Consider the following 20829-nt stretch of genomic DNA (forward strand, 5'->3'; position numbering starts at 1 on the left):
CTGAGGCAAGGTTAAAAAAGCTTGTGGAAACTGCAATATGAAATATTAAGGTATACAATGTGGTGGGAGAAAAATATGATCTGGGACTGATAAAGTTGATGACAGTTTGTTTGTATGGTTCCCAGTAAGAGACTTGTATTATAGCTGCCTATATGTGACTGATAATATTTTAGACAGTACCAACATATAATACAGTACAAAATAGCATAAAATTTCCCACATCAAAGACAAAGCACAAGCTCAGTTATCATGACTATTTCCAAAAGACAGGAGTGTGAAGCAGCATGCAGCTATTGTTGGTCACAGTCTACAGCAGGGGTATCCAACCTCAGCCTTCACCAGGCCAGGTTTTCAGGATTTCCCTAATGAATAAGCATGAGATTTATTTGCATGCAGTGGAGGCAGTACATACAAATAGATCTCATTCATATTCATTGTGGAAATCCTGAAAACCTGACTGGACTGGGGCCCTCAAGGACCGAGATTGGACAACCCTGGTCTAAAGTGTTCAGGCTGCTTCGCTGAAAGTATTCCAGTTTGGAGCCCAACTACAAATTCCTGCCCAGAACCACCTTGTGCAGTTCTGTCGTACAGTTACTGTGCTAATACTGTATAAGATTAGGATATTAATACAGAAATCCTCTTATGGGTAACAGGTAAGATCTTTAGCCCAAGTTCAATGATAGCTGCTTCTATCCATAGATTTCTGTCTTGCTGCTCTTGGAATCCTTTGGGAGGGAGGAGTCCTGGGAGGAGCGGGGGGGGGGGGGGGGGGGGGGTTAGTTACTTATGTACTTGCACACCTGCCACTGAGGCAGGTTTGTGATAGTTTAATTAGCATTTCAAATGCTACACAGCCCTGGTGAGCATTGTTCTGTTTACTGGTTGTTAAGTGCTGATTGGCATAGACAGCCCACTCTTTAGCAGACAGATGGCTTGGATACAGCTGAAAGAGCAGAACCTGTAAATATGCAGAATAGATCCAGTGACCTAGATACATAACAGGGGAAAAAAAGAATAGTTAAGAAATGCAGACGAAAGGGGGCGTGCTCATACATTGAAATGGTATGCAGACCTGGGCAGCTAAATGAGAATGTTTTGCATAGCAGTAGCTTTACTTGGGCAAAGAAACACAGGTGTGGTCAACTATCTTGTCTCAATTTTTTGCATCTCTGCTCTTGTACATGGCTTGAAAGTTCTCTGGCAAGTTCATGTGCCTGTACAATTTCTAGTGCTGAGAGCACTGTACACACACATCAATTTGTAAAGTTCACCTCTGCCTGGCTTGATGTCACATATCACTAACCATCAATCTGGTTTCTTTTCTTCCTTGAAGGATGAGATTATTCGGAGTAAATGCCGCAGACTGTTCCGGTCTCCCTCGCTGCCCAGCAGAGCAATTCGAGCAGTTCTAAAGAGAATGGGTAGACCCGAAGATGACGACAAGACGCCTGTTAAAAGCAAGCGGAGGAAAAGTATCACAGGAGGTGCTATTGACGAGAATCTCAGGAAGGAGGAACCGGTAAGGCTGTTTCTGATATGCACGTTTTCATGTTTCTTCATCTTTTGGAGATTGTGGTTGCAAAGCAGGGTCTGGGCATTTAGAAATGCTCGTGGATGAAGGAAGTAGTCTGGGGGGCCTTTTAGAGCACTTCAGCTCAGTTTTGTGATGTGCTGCAGTGGAGAAGGGTATAAGCCTTGCTTAGGATTCTGGAGCATTCTTGAGTGTGGTGCTGCCAAGGTACCTTTATAATTTGCTGATTCTCCAGTCTTGATACATGGATGATCCCAGTAAGGTGCACAGAGCCAATGAGTAGAGATGAGCGAGGCAGTCTTGCAAATGAGTGTGTGACCCTTGCAGTGATGGAAAGATAGATAATGATGAGGTGGAGGGGTTAAAAGAATTTTCGAAAGTGCACCTGTTGCTTCAAATTCACCCTTTCCCTACCCTTAACCCTCTCCCCGCTAACATTGTACTGATTACAGTGGAAAATGTTCAGGGGTTGATCCAGATTATTACTATCCTGTCTTAGACATTAGAAAAGAATGATTCAGGCTTATAAGAATCAAAACTCCTCGTACTTGGGAAGACACACATACCCGAATTGCATGGGTTGTATTCTGGTTTCTGTTATGGACGATTTGGAGTGTTTGTAGAGAAGTGAGGGATGGGTAGTTCTTCCCCAGTGGGGCAAGGAAGGAGGAGGGAAAGGGAAATAAGGGGTGGAGGGATATAAAACATTGAAAGCTGTTTCTTGAAAGATTCTGTTGGTATGTGAAAGGAGGTATTTTCCATTCTTCTTCTGTTACATATATTGCTGTTCTCAAGTTCCTTAATAAAAAGTTTTCACATAGAAAAGAATGACTCAGACAGTCGGATTACCCATTCTTGTCTTATGTAAGCTTGTGAGTGTCTTCCCAGTAAGGGATGGGCCCAGCAAGAAAATGCTTGAACTGATCTCTGTAGAAATACAGGGATAACAATTTTTGCTCTGTAGTGCGTTCTGTCTTATCTCTAGGGATAAGAGCTGACAGTATATCAATCTCATTTAGTTTTGTTTTAGACTTTTTTGTTTCTTCCTTTTCCCCCCCTCAGAAAATGAGATTTGGAAGATCAAAGTCATTTTGTCATGATCAGATTGAGAACATTTTGGACAATGATCAGAGGGAGCTCATTGGTGATTTCTCCAAGGTAACAAACATAATTTTCTTAACCGTGGCATAAAGTTTGGAAAACTGCAGAAGAGATTCACAGTTACCAGATGCCATTACTAATTGTGCCGTTCTGTTAAATTATAGGCCTATCTTCTAAAGACCATTGAAGGGCGACATCAGGATCTGAAATATATCACTGCAGAAATGGTAAGTAGGAAACCTCTTAGGCACTGTTTTCCTTTTGCTGTGTGCCAGCCCTCCTGACTCTCCACAGCCATCTCCAGTAGAGCTCTGTTAGCAAAGTAGATAAGTACATATGTATTGCCACACTGGGACAGACCAAAGGTTCATCAAGCCCAGGATCCTGTTTCCAACCGTGGCCAATCCAGGTCACAAATACTTGACAAGATCCTGAAAAAGTTCAATACATTTTATGTTGCTTATCCTATAAATAGCAGTGGATTTTCCCCATGTCAATTTAATAATGGTCTATGGACTTTTCCTTTAGGAATCCATCCAGACCTTTTTAAAACCCTGATAAGCTAACCGCCTTTATCGCATTCTCTGGTAATGAATTCCAGAGTTTAATTACATGTTGAGTGAAGAAACATTTTCTCCGATTCGTATTAAATTTACTACTTTGTAGCTTCATCGCATGCCCCCTAGTCCTAGTATTTTTGGAAAGAGTAAACAAACGATACACGTCTACCCGTTCCACTCCATTCATTATTTTGTAGACCTATATCATATCTCCCCTCAGCCGTCTTTTATCCAAGCTGAAGAGCCTTAGATGCTTCAGCCTTTCCTCATAGGGAAGTTGTCCCATTCCCTTTATCATTTTCGTCGCCCTTCTCTGTACCTTTTCTAATTCCACTATATCTTTTTTGAGATATGATAGATGAAACAGGATATGGATTTGGAGGATAATCTGCTAGTAGTAGCTCTTAAACTAACCAAAATACTTCTTCAGGTCCTGAGTTTGTGACACCTGGATTATGCTTATATTTCTCACCTATTTTGAGATGAAGGGAAATTCATGGGGAAGTTACAAGTAGGCTTGATGAAGAAAGAGTAAAGGAGGGAGAAGTGGAAACGGCTACAGTACTTAGAAAAAGTTTGTGAACTCCTGGAATGATCTGCATTTCAGCAGAGTTTGTACTCAAAATATGATTAGACCATAACCTAAACCCTAATAATAGAAAAAAATAACTTCATTGAATGAACAGCTCATGAAGTGGAGGAGTGGCCTAATGGTTCGTGCAGCAGGTTGTGGACCCGGGGAACTGGGTTTAATTCCTGCTGCTGCCTGATGGTCAGCAGTGGGTTGAGATCCTGGTGAACCAGATTCAATTCCCTCTGTAGCTCTGGGTGACCCTTGGTGAGTCACTTAACCCTCTATTGCCCCAGGTACAACAGTAGTACAACATACTACTTAGATTGTGAGCCAACCAGGGATAGATCCAGTACCTGTAAAATGAAACCGTAAACTGCTTAGGTCTAAGTGGTGTATAAATACTTGAATGAATGAATATTCTAAATTCATAATGTGGTTAATAATCAAAGTCAGTTAACTGGATAAGAGAACCTCTTGCTCGGTTAACTGGCATTAAGCAGGCCCTGAGGGAATTTTAAGGGCACTTATCCTGATAATACTGCTGAACTTCCCCTCTAATTGCTAAAGCCAAAGATAGCTATTTTGTGGGTGGTCTGAGGATGAAGTTGGTGCATAAATAGCAGTCCTATTTTTGGCTGGTTTAACTTAACCAGTTAAGGCTGAATATCGGTACTTATCCGGTTAAGTGCTGGACGTACGCACATACTTGAATATTTAATGCCAGTACCCAGACATGGCCTGGCATTGAATATTTGAGCATAATTTCTGCAGTTGCAGTCAGTTTTTGCAAAAACCCTGACTGCTGCCGTCTTAATATTACCCCCCCCCCCCCCCCCCCACACACACACATATTGATTCCTCTTTGAGTAGCAATAACGTTGACTAAACATTCACTATAACTTTGACCAGTCTCTCTTATTGCCCTTGAGGAATTTTGTCCCATTCGTCCATACAGAACTGCTTAAATCCTGTGACACTTGAGGGCTTCCTTATGTGATAATTTTGCTTCACATCGTGCCACAACATTTCAGTAGGGTTTAGGTCAGGGTTTTGACTTGTCCAATCCAAAACAAGAAATTCCTTCTTTCGTCGTTTTGCAGTAGACTTGCTTGAGTGTTTAGGGTGGTTTTCTTGCCGCATGACCCAGTTTCAGAAGTCCAAGAAGAGTAGGGTAATTGGACAGCTGTCGAAACACAAGGCATGGAAACCAGAGTCTATACTAGTCTTCTAGAATTTTCTGATATGAATTTGTGGTTCCATCAATGATAAGCTGTATAGGCCCTGATGCCCCACACTATGGTACCTCCTTGGAGATCGCAGTGGCTGTTCACTGCTTCAAGCATGCTAAGTTGCCCCCAATATTTTTAGTTTGATCTTTCTTTGCTCTGTGGCTGTTTTAGGGATCACTCCCTCCCCTCCTGGTCTTTGTAAAACAAAATGGGAACCACAGAAGAAAAAGGGCTGGATTGGAAATCAGAGTAATGGTTCTCTGCTCTGTGTACTTCGAGCCCACCCCCTTCTAATTCCCTGTAGGCTGCCTGGAAGGGAGGGGCTGCAGCAGAGCACTGCTGCTCTGGCACTGGATTCTGAAAAGAAGTGATAGAATATTCTGGGCTGTTCCCCCTAGAAATTAAGCTGCAGAAGTGAAAGGGCACATGTAGATATTAAAACAACAAAAGAGAATTGTTGGGAAAAAAAACCTGCCAGTGAATAACTCCAGGTCCATAAGAAGTAGCATTGTAGCAAAAATGTATTCCTTATCATTTTCCTAGACCAATGCAGACACATGGATTTATGCCGCTTGGCCAGCAGATTGAGATAGACTAGTTTAGCAGGGTATAAGGAAAGGAATCAATAGGTAAAAACAAAATTTTCAATAGTGAGCACTGCTTATGGAAAAGAAGGATACAACTGTCATTTACTATGTTATTACATATTCTTTATTTTCTCACAGATGATAGCTGTGCTGAGTGGAAAATTCAAAGCCCTGGTTGAGCACTGTGTGGTGATTGATTGCAGATACCCGTATGAATATGAAGGAGGGCATATTAAGGTAAAAACTGCCTTGCAAACTACTCTAAGCGTGGACAGAATACGCGTGTTGTGAGTTAGATTAAAGGGTACAGGAGCATCTGTACAGGGCCGTCTCTTTTTTTTCTATGTATGCATTTGTCTTTTTAAAATGTATAACCCACCTTTTTCAAAAGTTCAGGGAATGGTAAAGAACAACAAATGATTTGTAGTAGTAGTAGTAATAAGCATGGAGACACAATCTGTCTGATATTAGCTTGCGTAAGTCAGCATTCTTTTAAAACACTGACCAGTGCTGGCTAGATTATTCCTGGATGTTTAGTGCTAGGCAGTGCGTTTTTACTAGCAAAAAAGGTGCCGGTACTCAAATGCTAGACCACCCTTCAGGGATGGGGTGATCACTGAGGGACCCACCCCACAACATCCAGGCCCCCTGCAACCAGTCACAGAATCTATGACATGGCAGAATTGGTGTGTAGAGCCTGAGCTCTTTCATTAAAACTTGGGGTCCTTGGGTCAATTTTAGCAGACAATGGAAAAGGTGCCGGTACTCAGTACCCCCTCAAAAAAAGCCCTGGTGCTAGGCCATGTCTGGGACCAGCATTGAATATCCGGGACTAATTGAAAGAGTTCTGGCTGCTGGAGCTTATGCAGGTTCCAGCTGATATTCAGCCGGGGCGTGCATAAGACAGTTATGCGTGTCCCGACCAAATATTGGCTGGGACGTACATAACTTTTTTTTTTTTTCCCTGTTTGTTAAGCTGCCCTTCTTACCATCCCCCGCCCCCCTGGCCTGCCTGATATATCTGGTGGTCCAGTGGGGTTGAAGGAGGCAGGAGTGAAGCCCACTTGCTCCTACCCCTTGCGGCTGCAAAAAGGAAATGGCTGCTGTACCCTCTCACAGCAGCTTGTGGTATTTGTGTAGTACTGTGAACTGCTGTGAGAGGTCGCAGCAGCCATTTTCTTTTTACAGCAGCCATTTTCTTTTCACAGCTGCAAGGGCAGGAGTGAGTGAACTTCGCTCCTAACCGCACTACTGAACCATCAGGGATATCAGTTAGGCCTGGGGGAGGGGGATCGCAGGACTTGAATAAACCAAAAAAAAAAAAAAGTTTCCCGCTGAGCACAACAACCTTAAATAAAATAAAAGCATGGGACAGAGTATCAGTCCTGAGCCCTTGATCTGTGGTAAGACTTATGGAGACTGAGCTTGGGGAGAGCAGCTGGCAGTGGTAAGTCCGACTAAAGTTTGACTCGAAACTGTTTGGAGTACTGCAAGTTCTGCTTGGTGCCGAGAGGGATCCTGACCCACTACCTGGGACATGTTGTGCTGCACTTGTGATAGTTGGGGTGCATGGCAACCCTCTGGCAGGCAGGTAAGCGGTGTTCCTGCCATGGCACCTGTCGGCCAGCATCGGGCATTCCAGTGCATGCAAGCCGGGAATCCTGCAGGACGCGAAGGAAACGGTCAGCAGCAGCACATCTTTGAATTTGGCGCAGTATCTGAATATGCTGGGGTCTTCGGGCTGTCCTGCAGGGCCAGTGCACAGTTTGATGCAGGAAAGAGCGTGAATGGGCGCCATTTTGTCAGGGCTAGCTGGCAGTGAGGAGCAGCCTCTGATCACCCGCAGAGTACATCCGCCATTTTACAGCCTCAGGGCCTGACGGAGCATTCAGCTGCATCTGGATCTTTGTTTTCTCCAGAATTTATATTGCTTTTATACCAGGCCTGTTTACTGACGAAGGAACAGTCAGTTGCTGCAAGGTGCTTCAGTTTCTTGCCCTGCTGCCCCTCCAGTTCCTAAGAGATTTCGTTTAGACCTACAGGAGTGGACAGATGAGCCTATCTCTGCTTTTCCCTCTTTATCTGATGTGGCCTTGGTCAGTTCAGAGGCACCATCGTTGAAGAAGCCATTAGAGGAGGGAGAGCTCCTTCCTGAGGATGGGGTGGATGATCTGAAAGTACTGAGGTTGTCTCATAAAGAGGAGCTCAGCACTGAAGAAGGAAGGAACCTTTCATCCTGCTCCAAAGTCGTGAACTGCGTAGTCTCAAATAGTGGCTGCACTCCCAAATTGTCCAAGGATGTGATGTTGGATTCTCCAGAATGGATGACAGTGACCAGTAATGCCAGTCGCAGGGCGGTATATAGTATAAGTGTATTTAGGCACCTAACTTTAGGCGTGAGCATTTACTCCATCTCAAAGGCATTTAGGTGCCACCATTTATGCAAGCTATATAGGTTTGCTATGCCTAAAGTTCAGCACATAACTGTGGACTTAGCTAGTATTCTACATAACAGTTTGGTGTGCATCTCTGCTGTTATAGAATACTAGTGTAATGTCCACTTTTTTGACGCCAAATGTTTAGCTACCTGTATAGAATTTACAGGGCTTTTTTTTGAGGGGGTATTTGGGGGTACTGAGTACTGGCACCTTTTCCATCGTCTGCTAAAATTGACCCGTGTACCCCAAGTTTTAATGAAAGCTCAGGCTGTACACACCAATTCTGCCTTGTCATAGATTCTGTGACTGGTTGCAAAGGGCCTGGCTATTGTGGGGTGGGTCCCTCAGTGATCACCCCACCCCTGAAGGGTGGTCTAGCATTTGAGTACCGGCACGTTTTTTGCTAGTACAAACGCACTGAATTTACACCTTTGTAACTTATATGGCCCATGAAACAGAGTCTGCTGACCGCATAGGTGGTTTTGAATATTGGCCCCTATGTATTTATTCTTAGGAAAATGTTGGGTGTATGTTCTGTCACCTGTATTTACTTGAAAATTTATCATTTCAGGGTGCAATAAACCTACCTATGGAGCAAGATGTGGAAGATTACCTGTTAAAAAACCCCATTGTCCCATTCCATCAGGACAAGAGAGTGATTTTAATCTTTCACTGTGAATTTTCTTCAGAAAGAGGTCCCAGAATGTAAGTGTACTGAATCTAATTCTCCTTGTCATAGCAGTAACATTAATCCGAAAAACAGTTTCAGGAGAAAAAAAAAAATAAAAACTAAGGGGGAGGTTACTAAGCTGTGGTAAAATTTGGGATTTACTAATCTGCAGTAACTCAATACCACAGGTTAATGGCTCCAGCGGTACATGAGTAATTCAGCTCGCATTCAGCTTTGCAAGCTGTACTAGTCCTGGAAAAATGACAAGCTGAAAGCTGGAGTTATTTTTCATGCCTGGACCCATCGGGCTAACATTTAAGTTAGTGCTCCTGGGTGCAGTCGTAAAGGGGCCACATTTGTAACTAGGTACAATCCTATCTGAAGAAATCCCTAATGGGTCCCCTTTCGCTCCTAGTGTCAAAAAAGAGCACCAAGAGCCTCCAAATATGGGACAAAATTTCCTTTAATCACACAGTAAGGACAACAATCTTCAAATGAAAAGACGTGACAGGGGCCGTGTTTTGGCGCACAGCGTCTGCATCAGGGGTTGCAGCAGTAATAATATCAAATGTGTTCAGTCCTTACTATGTGATTAAAGGAACCTTTGTCCCATATTTGGAGGCTCTTGGTGCTCTTTTTTTGACACTTGGACTTTGTTTTGTACTTCGTCCCCTTTCACTCCTGCCATTTCCAGCACCGGGTTCAAAACGGCAACTGGTCTCCCTAGTGGTACACTCATGGTACTATCACTGTGGGTCAAGATGTCATATAACAACAGATAGGCTTAAGACAAAGAAGCCATTATATTGTGAGACTACCACTAGGGGTCGCCAGAGCCATTATGAATCCCGTGCCAGCAAAGACAGGAGCAGCTGGGGATCGCTCCTGCCCCACCCACATGACACAATAGGGAATTTCAAGTATGCTAATGGTGTTTCTGGTGGGGGAGGGGGGACTTCCAGTTGGAGATTCAGCTCTTGGGGGGGGGGGGGCAGTGCTGTGGCCGCATGAGTTTTTTGCTTATTTGATTTTACTAACGCAGCTTCGGTTTGCACCCGATGTTCACTGCAAGCTGCACTACAGAGCCTGATATTCAGCCGGTGGTGACCACGTTTTTATGTCAGCCACTGGCTGTATTCTTGGATATTCAGTGCTGGGCAATATCCAGGGACCAGCATTGAATATCCGGTTATAGGTTGACCGCTAAAGCTTATAGGGTTAAGTGCAATATTCAGCCCTTAACTGAATAAGCTGACTTGCTTAAAGGGAATGGGACTTGATATACCGCTTTTCTGTGGTTACAATCAAAGCGGTTTACATATTATATACAGATACTTATTTTGTACCTGGGGCAATGGAGGGTTAAGTGATTTGCCCAGAGTCACAGGGAGCTGCAGTGGGAATTGAACCCAGTTCTCCAGGATCAAAGTCCATTGCACTAACCACTAGGCTACTACTTCACAATAGGACTGCTAGTTATGCGGCTCAGTCTTAAGTATTTGCATGCATCTCATTACTGTATACCATGGGGTAACCTATCTAACACTGTGTTAAAGCACCACAACCTGTGTTAGTGCTCTTTAATATGCATTAAGGGGCAAATAATGCATGTTAATGCACTAAAATAGCTTGACAAGTTCCCATCTGAGATGGTTATTTGTAATTTAACATGTTCAATTTTAGAAAGCCAAGATTTACACGTATAAATCTGCACACTGTGTAGATGGGAAGGGCGTGATTTGGGGATGAGGTGGGGACTTGGGCTGAACCAAAATTTACAAGGGGAATCAACGTGGATACCTAAATATATCAACACTGATTTACAGCTTCCCCCAGGCACATATACGTTTTTCATAAGTTTATAGGAGAGATTAAAGGAGTCTCCTCCTTAACTCCCCAATGTTTTTTTCCCCTCAGAATTGAAAGTGCAGTAAAATTGTGGCCTCTGTACTTCATACGTATAGGTTTCTAAAATGGCAGACATACACATGTAAAACGTCAGCACATTCATATGTAGGTTCTGAAATACCCTTTACATGTGTGTCAGCACCTACACGTTTAAGTTGCCAAGTTGGCTTCATCGATGCTTTCCACGTTTACAGTTGTAAAATGGATGCCTCTGCTGCATGTATTTGCCAGATTTATTTATTTATTTTTGTTACATTTGTACCCCATGCTTTCCCACTCATGGCAGGCTCAATGCAGCTTACATGGGGCAATGGAGGGTTAAGTGACTTGCCCAGAATCACAAGGAGCTGCCCGTGCCTGAAGTGGGAATTGAACTCAGTTCCCCAGGACCAGAGTCCACCACCCTAACCACTAGGCCACTCTTACCTACACTTGCATTCCTGCTTGCATTTTAGAAAAGGTGCTACGCTGGCAGATTCTTGTCAGAAGTACTGCTGGAATTAGACCTGTCATGACCTGGACATATTAGTTCCGATTTCTACATTTTGTCTAAAATGGGCCCTTAAGTGTGGGTTTAACATATTTTTGTAATATGTTATTCTGTTAAATGGGGGAGAAATGTAGTGTAATAAAAATTCAATTTAAATCTCCCCTCCCCCCAATTTGTTTTTTGTTTTTTTTTGTTCTTTATTTTTATCCTAGCCTGACTTAGGTGTTGATGTCACACCTCGAGGCTGACTATTCTTCTGTTGGTTCATTAAAAGGTATCACAAGACACAGAATAAATTATTTTCCATCATAGATAACTTCTGTTTAATTCTTCCTGCATAGTGTTAAGACCTTAATCCTCTGTGTGAGCTCTCAGGGAAAGTACCATTTTAAAATGATATCTTATACTAATCACAGGCAATTTCTTGTATGTGTTTATAGGTGTCGGTTCATCAGAGAGAAAGACCGAATGAAAAACGAGTACCCTAACCTGCACTATCCTGAACTGTACATTTTGAAAGGTGGCTATAAAGAGTTTTTCCCAAAGTACCAAGTAAGTCATTTGAGACATCGTTGCTCTCTGTAAATAGCATCTTTAGGAAGAGGCTACTTTTTATTTGTGATGGAAGGTAGGGCTAAGCAGTATTATTGATGTTCTGTCAGTTTTCAGCAGCCTAGAGGCCACATAGAATCTTGGTCCTCAAGAGCCGCATATGGTTCAGGTTTTCTGGACATCCCTAATGAATATGTACAGGTAAGATTTGTATACAGTCGAGGAGGTATGTATGCAAATGCATTTCAGCATATTTATTAAGGATGTTCTGGAAACCTGAACCATTTTTAGTCCTTGAGGATCAGAAGTGAGTACCACTCACAGATCATACTGATATTTTGTCCCTTGATAGAGAATTGTTTTTGTGTCTCAATTTGTTGGATCCACCCAAAGTGACTGTTAAGCCAGCTGGAAATGCCTGTGGATAAATGTCAATACTTAAAAAATGTTCCTTTCCATAGTGTCCCTCTATAACCCTACTACAGATGGAAACCACTGAGTTTCAGACAGGCCTATAAGTGAGCTGTACAGTCTGTTCTCAGTCTCAGCAGATGGTAGCAGTGGTAAGCCAGTGCAGTCTTGGTTCCCATTTTTTTCCTGTACTACTACTTATTGTTTCTGTAGCGCTACTAGACATGCACTGTGCTGTACACTTGAACATGAAGAGACAATCCCTGCTTGACAGAGCTTACAATCTATTGTTTTTTTTTTTTTTTTTAGTATCTTTTCCCTGACTGAGTTTGTTCTTTCATAGCTTCAGAAGAGTAAAGGAAAAAAATTAATAGAAAAATTGACTATTAAAAAAAAAATCCCTTTCCACTTAATTCTGGCCTCTTTTGGTAGACAGGCAGCCTTGAGAGCCTGAGGGGTCTGCCTGTAGGCCTTTGGCCTATCTGGAAGTTGTATTTCTTTAAAAAAAAAAAAAAAAAACGAAGGAAAGAAAATGGTGAAAGGCAAGCTGAACATCTAGATCCTCGAGGTTCCAGTCGGTGCTCTGTAGTCAGTCAGTGCAAAATCTCTGGGGCCGATCGCCAGAGAACCTTAGCGGGAGAAGCAGGAGGCACCATGAGCTCCCAGCACCTGAAGCACTGTGCTCTCTGTCAGTGCAGAACAGTGCATTCGGTGGGCCACTGGTCTTGGTTTGCCAGTTGGGAGACTGCAAGGGCTGAAATTTCAGTGCCAGAAGCTGGACCGTGGTCTGGTTTGTCTTCAGAGGCTGCAGCTGCTTTGGGATTGGCTGAAGAGTGGTTAATGTCAGTGACTCTGATTCTTACAAGCTGCATCAGGTTCACCTCACTTAGTGCCCATGTCTCTCTCTCTGAGCCTGGTTAGGAGACCTCGATTATCCCTCCATCTCCTGGGGTGGATTTTGTATTAGCCATTGATGCGAAATGGTGAATTTTCCAGCATATGAATTATGAGAATATTTCATGAAGTTTATTTCTCTAGTTTGACCAGCAGGTGGTGCATGTTTATGTTTAAAGCTGTCACAGAAAAAAATGACTGTTCTTTTGTAGTTTAACACAAGGAGGAAATAACCTGCAGTGATGTGGCCAGCTACTTTAAAAAAATGTTGTTCTGGGCTCTGATTGTCCCAGGAGCTCAAATTCAGCCAGGATATACTGGCTTTTTTCCCAGTCTCAACCAGAGAGAGGAGAGAGAACAATCTCTTCACTGAGATCCTGTGAGCAGTTATATTCAGTAACCTGTGAGCAGCTATATTTCCGTACTCCCCAGGCACTATACAGGTAGTGACTAAATGTTTAGATAATTTTAATATTGATCCATACTCAGTTACCTATTATTATGTGCTGTTTTTGTTCTATCCATTTTTATGGTTCACAGTTCAATATTTTTATGACAATAGACTTTTTATTTGTTTTGTGGCCCCAGTGTCCTAGAAATCATTGTAGAATAACTTGTGGGTGGGAGACTCGCCCAGAGACAAGTGGAACCTAGTGCATGGGGGTGGAGGGTTGCTAGTGTAGAGCACAAGCGGCAGGTGCAGGTGGACCTGAGCTGTGCTGGGGATAGACCCTCTAAATAGCCGCAGAGTTAGCCCCAGGCGGGTGGCTAGACGTTTTGTGACAGCCATGTTTAGGCCCTACTGCCAAAAGATGGATGACAGCCAGGCTATACTGCCACTGCACAGGGTACTGCAGGGGATCGTTCCTCTCCCCCTCCTTCCAAAAAGCAGTGGATGAGCTCTTGGAATGTATCTCTCCTTAGCTGGAAGAGAATCAGGATTGGGCACAGGATGAAGATATGAACCAGGAGCAGGCTTTAGCAGATGAGGTTTGGATGGGAGACTTGCCACCAGGAAGGGAGGACTCCTTGTTGCTCCATATTTTCTATCTGGTTTCCTCCATTTTGAAATATGAAGATGCTCTTCAGGAAGCTGTGGACCCTCTTTTGAAGGGTATCAGGAAGTCGTCCAGATTTTTTCCCATGCATCAGGACATTTGGGATGTTATTCAGACCCAATAGAATGCTCCAGACGCTCCTTTCCGACTTGCCTGGTCCATGGTCTGTATCTACCCTATTCCAGACAAGGATTAGGACCTTGCGACCTATGATAGTGGATGCCGTAGTTTCGGCAGTGGCGAAGAAGAATAACATCCCAGTGGATGGCAACTCAGCACTGAAGGATCCTCAAGACCGTCATATAGAGGCTATCTTGAAGCAGAGTTTTGATGTCGTGGCTCTGGCAGTGCAGGCATTTATTTGTGGAGGTTTGGTTGCGAGGGCCTGCTTTCTCTGGGCAGAGAAGATTTTAGACAGAGTCAGATGATTGGGCCCTTGTAGATCAGAAGGTGGCCAAATTTGAGATGGATCCCTCCTTCCTTTCTAATGCCCTTTATGATCTTCTCCGTCCCTCGGCTAACTCTGTGGTACTCAATGTGGCAGCCCGGTGGCCTTTGGTTATGAGGCTGGTCTGCGGATGTAGCTTCTAAGCCCAAGTTTAGTAAATTTCAGTTCTGCGGCGTTCTCTTGTTTGGGTAGGAGTTGGATTAGCTGTTGAAGAGCTTGGGAGAGTCGAAGGATCCTCAGCTTCTAGATGACAGGCCTAGACAGGCTGGCAGAGGTGCCTTTGGTAGAGCTAGATTTTGGGAGGCTTGGAGGTATATGTCTGGTAGAGGTAGTGGTCTTCAGTGTAGCCGTTATTTTCAAAGGGCTCAGTCTTTTTGGGGGAGGGGGTTGTCGAGGAGGTCGGGATTCTGGTCTCTTGGCTTCCACTCCTGGACAGGCTTCCCAATGAAGGTGTGGGGGTCCAGCCTCCGATCCTGGCAGGAGCAAGGTTGCAGCAGTTTTATCAGAGGTGGACCCAAATTACCTCAGATCAGTGGGTGCTCGAAGTCATCCGTGAGGAGTATGCCCTGGAGTTCACCCACCTCTTGACGGAGGCCTTCCTGGAGTCTCCCTTTCGGGCACGATGGTGGTAATTTTTTTTTTTTTTTTTTTTTTTAAGTTTTCATCAAGTTTTGTTTATTTTACAGCTCAATTGTGGAACTCTATTCCGAACCAGGTTCAGATTTTGAGAAATGATGTATTATTTTGTAAACTTTTAAAAGTTTTTTTTTAATACATTTTTAGCATTTTAATTTATATTGTAATATTATTTGTATTTCCCAAAGCATGTCTGATCTTTTAAAATTGGAATCAGCACTGAACCGTGAGATAGATGCGTAATACAAGAACATTTTGTATTTGTATTTCTTTGAAGAAAGTATAGACCCATTTACCCTTGAAGTACTTATTGTATCTTATGGAAAACTTAATGCTTCATTACTAACTAAGGGACTTTTTCCCTTCCACCCTACAGGGGCATTGTGAACCACAAGGATATCGTCCCATGCATCATGAAGATTTCAAGGAAGACCTCAAAAAGTTTCGTACAAAGAGCCGAACATGGGCAGGAGAGAGAAGCAAGAGAGAGCTGTACAATCGACTGAAGAATTTATGATGCTTGAAGTGAGCTTCAATTACCATGAAAGACAAGCTGCTAAAGCTGCTGTTCTGGGCACATTTCTTGAAGAAAAAAAAAAAAAAGAAGGAAATTACATAGTGGAAATGTACGAGGGAATATAAGTATGTCTGCCAAAGTACAGTTGCTGTGTCTACATTTCCAGTACAATTTCCTTATGGGTTGGTACCCATGTCATGAGACTTGAGTCTGAACTGGAGTCTCGGATGCATTCTGAACTGCCTCATCCTCATTCTGCCACAGTCGCTTGGATATACCGAGGGAGTTTCTGTTTGTTCTTTAGTATTGTTGAAGGGTTAAACCACAGTTTTCCAAGCTTGTTGAGCAAGCGCTATTCCAGTGGAATTCAGCAAAGCTTTACTGCTTGCAACTGACCTCTCTTGTTGCAGGTATAATTTCTGTTACTGAAAATTAGGATGTATTTGTATACCCACTAGTACAGTAACTACAAAACGTATGTAATGTGAATGGGGCATTAATATGCGACTGGGGCCCATTTTATCTCCGTTTTAAATTCATAATGCAATACATGCACCTTCAGAGGTGGGGAAACATTTTAAATCATGCTAGTACCAGTTATATTTTGCCGGCCAGTTAAAAAAGTATAAGAAATAAGATATGGATGTGTTTGTAATTGTTTCTTTTTTAAAATTCTGCCATTATGACATAATATTTTTCTATAATATCATCCCATAAGTTTGTAAAGATACAAATATTTTATTTTTTTCTTTACAACTCATTTCACTTTTCTGCTGTCACTGGTTCACATAACGGTATCTGTGACATCATCCTGCAGTTCTTTCCTCCCAAGTTACTCAGGGCTATATGGTTTATACATTTTTGGGGTTTTTTGAGTGGAAACATATTTTGCCTGAATATTTTATCATGGATGTAAATGGTGTTAGAGCACTGTGTACATCTAGAAGGGCTGTAGAAATAAAATATGACCACTAGTACACTCTTACTTGTGTTATTTTGCAAGATGAAATCCTTTGTAAATGCAAAAAAGGGTTGAAGAAGAAATTGTAATATCTAAATTACACAGCTGTGGGATGACGTAGAATACCTAAGTACCTAAGTACATAAGTAGTGCCATACTGGGAAAGAACAAAGGTCCATCTAGCCCAGCATCCTGTCACCGACAGTGGCCAATCCAGGTCAAGGGCACCTGGCACGCTCCCCAAACGTAAAAACATTCCAGACAAGTTATACCATTTGTGATGGTGCAAAAGGTCATTGGAGTCACAGGATTTGTGCTGTCAACAACTCTAAACTTGTGCATTTAACATTGTAGCAAAGCTTCTTTTTATTATTTTAAGAAAGAATTTCCTATTTAGTGTATATTGTTTTCTTTGCTGTTTTATTGCAGCCTGTAACATTTTGTAATGCTGGAGTCATAGGAGTAGAAGTGCTTTGCTTCATCTCTTCTAGGCCAAAACAGTAATAGCTATATAATACCTTAGTGTTCCTTGATTAACAGAACGGGATTAGTCTAGCTGTCAGTTTGGAAAGAAATGGGCCACTGACAGCTGATGCCACTTACCATAATGATACAGATTGATATGGACTCCATCCAGCTCATTTTCGAAGGAGATCGCCAGGCATCTTCCGACACAAATCGGGAGATGACCGGCAATCTCCTGAACCCGGCCAAATCGGTATAATCGAAAGCCGATTTTGGCCGGCGCCAACTACTTTCTGTCGCGGAGCCAGCCAAACTTCAAGGGGGGCGTGTCGGTAGGGTAGCGAAGGTGAGACAGGGGCGTGCTCACGAGATGGCCGGCTTCGCCTGATAATGGAAAAAAGAAAGCCGGCCTTGACGAGCATTTCGCCGGCTTCACTTGGTCCTTTTTTTTTTTTTTTTAGGACCAAGCTTCAAAAAGGTGCCCCAAATGACCACCAGAGGGAATCAGGGATGACCTCCTCTTACTCCCCTAGTGGTCACCAACCCCCTCCCACCCAAAAAAAAAATATATATATATATATATTATATATACTATTTTTTTTTTTTGCCAGCCTCTATGCCAGCCGCAAATGTCATACCCAGCTCTCTGACAGCAGTATGCAGGTCCCTGGAGCAGTATTTAGTGGGTGCAGTGCACTTCAGGCAGGTGAACCCAGGCCCATCCCCCTCCCCTACCTGTTACACTTGTGGTAGTAGATGTTAAGCCCTCCAAAACCCACTGTACCCACATGTAGGTGCCCCCCTTCATTCCTAGGGGCTATGGTAGTGGTGTACAGTTGTGGGGAGTGGGTTTTGGGGGGCTCAGCACCCAAGGTAAGGGAGCTATTTTTGAATTCCACTGCAGTGCCCCCTAGGGTGCCCGGTTGGTGTCCTGGCATGTCAGGGGGACCAGTGCACTACAAATGCTGGCTCCTTCTACGACCAAATGCCTTGGATTTGGCCGGGTTTGAGATCGCCGGCATTAGTTTTCATTATCTGTGAAAACCAATGCCGGCCATCTCAAACCCAGCGATCTCTGACATTTGGCCGGCCCCAACCGTATTATCGAAACAAAAGATGGCCGGCCATTTTTCGATAATATGGTTCAGGACTGCTCTTTGTGGCGCCGGCACCGTTCGATTATGCCCCTCCATGTATCCTGAGCTTCCCTGTGTTAAAGATGTGACCATCCTTGGCTGGAAAATGCTTAAACTTGCTCATGCACTGTTTTCTGTGTTGGATCCCGTATTAAAAACTCACTGCTGTGTTTTTTTCCCCTAGCAAATTTTTTTGTTTTTCTGCAGCTCAATAGAACCTCATTTTTTCTCCAAACACAGTTTGTCCCGTTCCATATATTTCGTGAAGTGCCCTTCTTTGGATTAAGCTCTAATAGATAGCAAAACTTTCTGGTCGATATTCAAAACGATTTAACTGACCACTGACTAGTTAAAATTTTTGTTTGGCACTTTCCGCTAATTTTCAGTGGCACTTAACCACCGCTGAAAATTAGCAGTTAACACCTAAGTGAAAACCGGCTATGTTCTGGAGTGTTCTGGGGGCAGAGTCAGCAGTTGGCTGGTTAAGTTCCGATATTTAGCACTTTAACGTCAGGGTAACCACATAAACGGAACCACATAAATCACAGTTCTGATTTTATGTAGTAAACCCATAGCTACTTTAGGGATCCTTTTACTAAGTTGCGCTGAAAAATGGCCTGCGGTAGTGTAGGCGTATGTTATAGACGTGTGCCGAATCTTTTTTCAGTGCTCCTGAAAAAATGCCTTTTTAAAAATTTTGACCGAAAATGGACATGCTACAAAAAATGAAAATTGACGCATGTCCATTTTGGGTCTGAGACCTTACCGCCACCCGTTCATTTAGCAGTAAGGTCTCACGCGTTAACCGAGTGGTAAGGGTCTATGCGCATCAAATGCCTTTTACTGCCAGGTAGCGCCGCACACCAGAAAATAAAAATTATATTCAGGCACACACAGTAACTTGGATTGGGCGCACATAGGCCCTAACGTGGCTTAGTAAAAGGACCACTTAGTTCTGAATATTGACTTAACGAGCTATACATTAGCCGGCTCTGCATAAACTGGATATTTAGTGTCGAAGCCGGGACATGGCCTGGCATTGCATAAACGGGAATGACGCCGGTGGTGGTCAGCAAAATGCTCACTTTCTGCCATTCAAATATTGACCCCTTTGTCTTTAAATTCCCTGATTTTTTAAAAAAAAATTTTAAATTTTGCTAATTTTTGCTATTTATTCTTTTCCTTTATCTGGCTCAAATAATACTTTGATTTCTTTTTCTTTGAATTTTCCACTGGTACCTTGCCCAATTCAGGGATCTGTAAACCAGGAAATACTTTTCAGTACTGGCTCTTACCCTTAAAAAAAAAAAAATCACAAAACAAAGCAATCTTTTCTTGGTGAAAACCTGAATGAATGAAAATCATGATTTAATAATTTAACATAGAATTGCCATGTTTATATGTGAAGATATATAACAATATATAGAGTTTATATATCTATATAAAACTTAATTTTAACATTTTTTCATTGGTTACTCCATAATTTTTGTGTGGAAAAGAAGAATGTAAGGACACAAATATCATTAAATATATTTTATGAAAACTGTCTTGATAATGGAGTTTGGTAATTAGTAATCTGATCTATGAAAGATGAGGGAAATATAATGTGGTTTTCTACCATATTAAACAAACCTGCTAAGCCATAATAATGATAAATTCAGGAATATTCAGCCATTCATAGTGCTGGGCTAATTGACTTCCCCCTCCTACAATTCTGTTATAGTGATAATGTGCATGGTGGAACAGAGGGAGTTACCCCGTGACAATTAAAAAAAAAATCAAATTAATCAGAAATACAATTTCTAGCTATTATTGAGTTAATGTGTGATGTTTGGCTGTCAGAACCAGTGGGGCATGGTAATACTTCTGTTTTATACAATCAGCACATAGATTTGCTTATAAAAAGGTGGCAACTGCAGGTTATTTCAAACTTAAGCACAGAAAGATCTATATCCTGTTTATTTCTAATCGAGTGGCCTCTCTGGATCGGGGGGGGGGGGGGGGGGGCAGAGGGATTATTCCTATTGGCCTCTCTGGATGGAAGGGGCAGAGGGATTATTCCTAGTGACCTCTCTGGATGGAGGGGGCAGAGGGATTATTCCTAGTGGAGGAATTATTCCTAATGGCCTGTCTGGATGGGGGGGGGGGGGCAGAGAAATTATTCCTAGTGACCTCTCTGGATGGAGGGGGCAGAGGGATTATTGCTAGTGGCCTCTCTGGATGGGGGGGCAGAGGGATTATTCCTAGTGGCCTCTCTGGAGCATGGCAAAGGGATTATTCCTGTAACCTCTCTGAAGGGGGCAGAGAGATTATTCCTAGTGGCCTCTCTGAGTGGGGGTGGGGGGCAGAAGGATTATTCCTGGTAGCTTCTTTATGGGAAGGAGGTTTAAGGATTATTAATATCGCTAGTTTAGAGTACAACTTTCTCAGTCTGGACAGTTTTTTTTCCTTGATCATTACCCAAAGATAATTTTCACACCCTACAGTTACACATTTTTGTGCAGCACATCAAACCAATGTAAATGCTGAGGAAGGATAGCTACTTTTTTGGCCACATTTAACAGGATCCAGTTCATTGTATGTACTGTGTGTTTTCTGAGTCCTACTGGTGGATTCCTATAACCTCCAACAGAACAGGAAGTTACTCCTGTGTCATTGCC

The 20829-nt window shown here is 42.8% G+C and overlaps 1 protein-coding gene across 2 annotated transcripts in view; it reads left to right on the forward strand.

Annotated features, from left to right (window-relative positions):
* Positions 1–16586, forward strand: part of CDC25B (cell division cycle 25B) — a 54941-nt gene extending 38355 nt beyond the window's left edge. For both annotated transcript variants that reach the window (XM_030190983.1, XM_030190982.1), the window contains 7 exons: positions 1337–1522; positions 2597–2692; positions 2800–2862; positions 5724–5822; positions 8595–8728; positions 11532–11643; positions 15467–16586. In XM_030190983.1, the coding sequence (XP_030046843.1) occupies positions 1337–1522; positions 2597–2692; positions 2800–2862; positions 5724–5822; positions 8595–8728; positions 11532–11643; positions 15467–15607 (831 nt within the window). In that variant the 3' untranslated portion in view covers positions 15608–16586. The remainder of the gene's footprint in view (positions 1–1336; positions 1523–2596; positions 2693–2799; positions 2863–5723; positions 5823–8594; positions 8729–11531; positions 11644–15466) is intronic.
* Positions 16587–20829: the final 4243 nt, after the last annotated feature.

This window comes from Microcaecilia unicolor, chromosome 2 (genome assembly GCF_901765095.1).
Source record: "Microcaecilia unicolor chromosome 2, aMicUni1.1, whole genome shotgun sequence".
Classification (NCBI taxonomy): domain Eukaryota; kingdom Metazoa; phylum Chordata; class Amphibia; order Gymnophiona; family Siphonopidae; genus Microcaecilia; species Microcaecilia unicolor.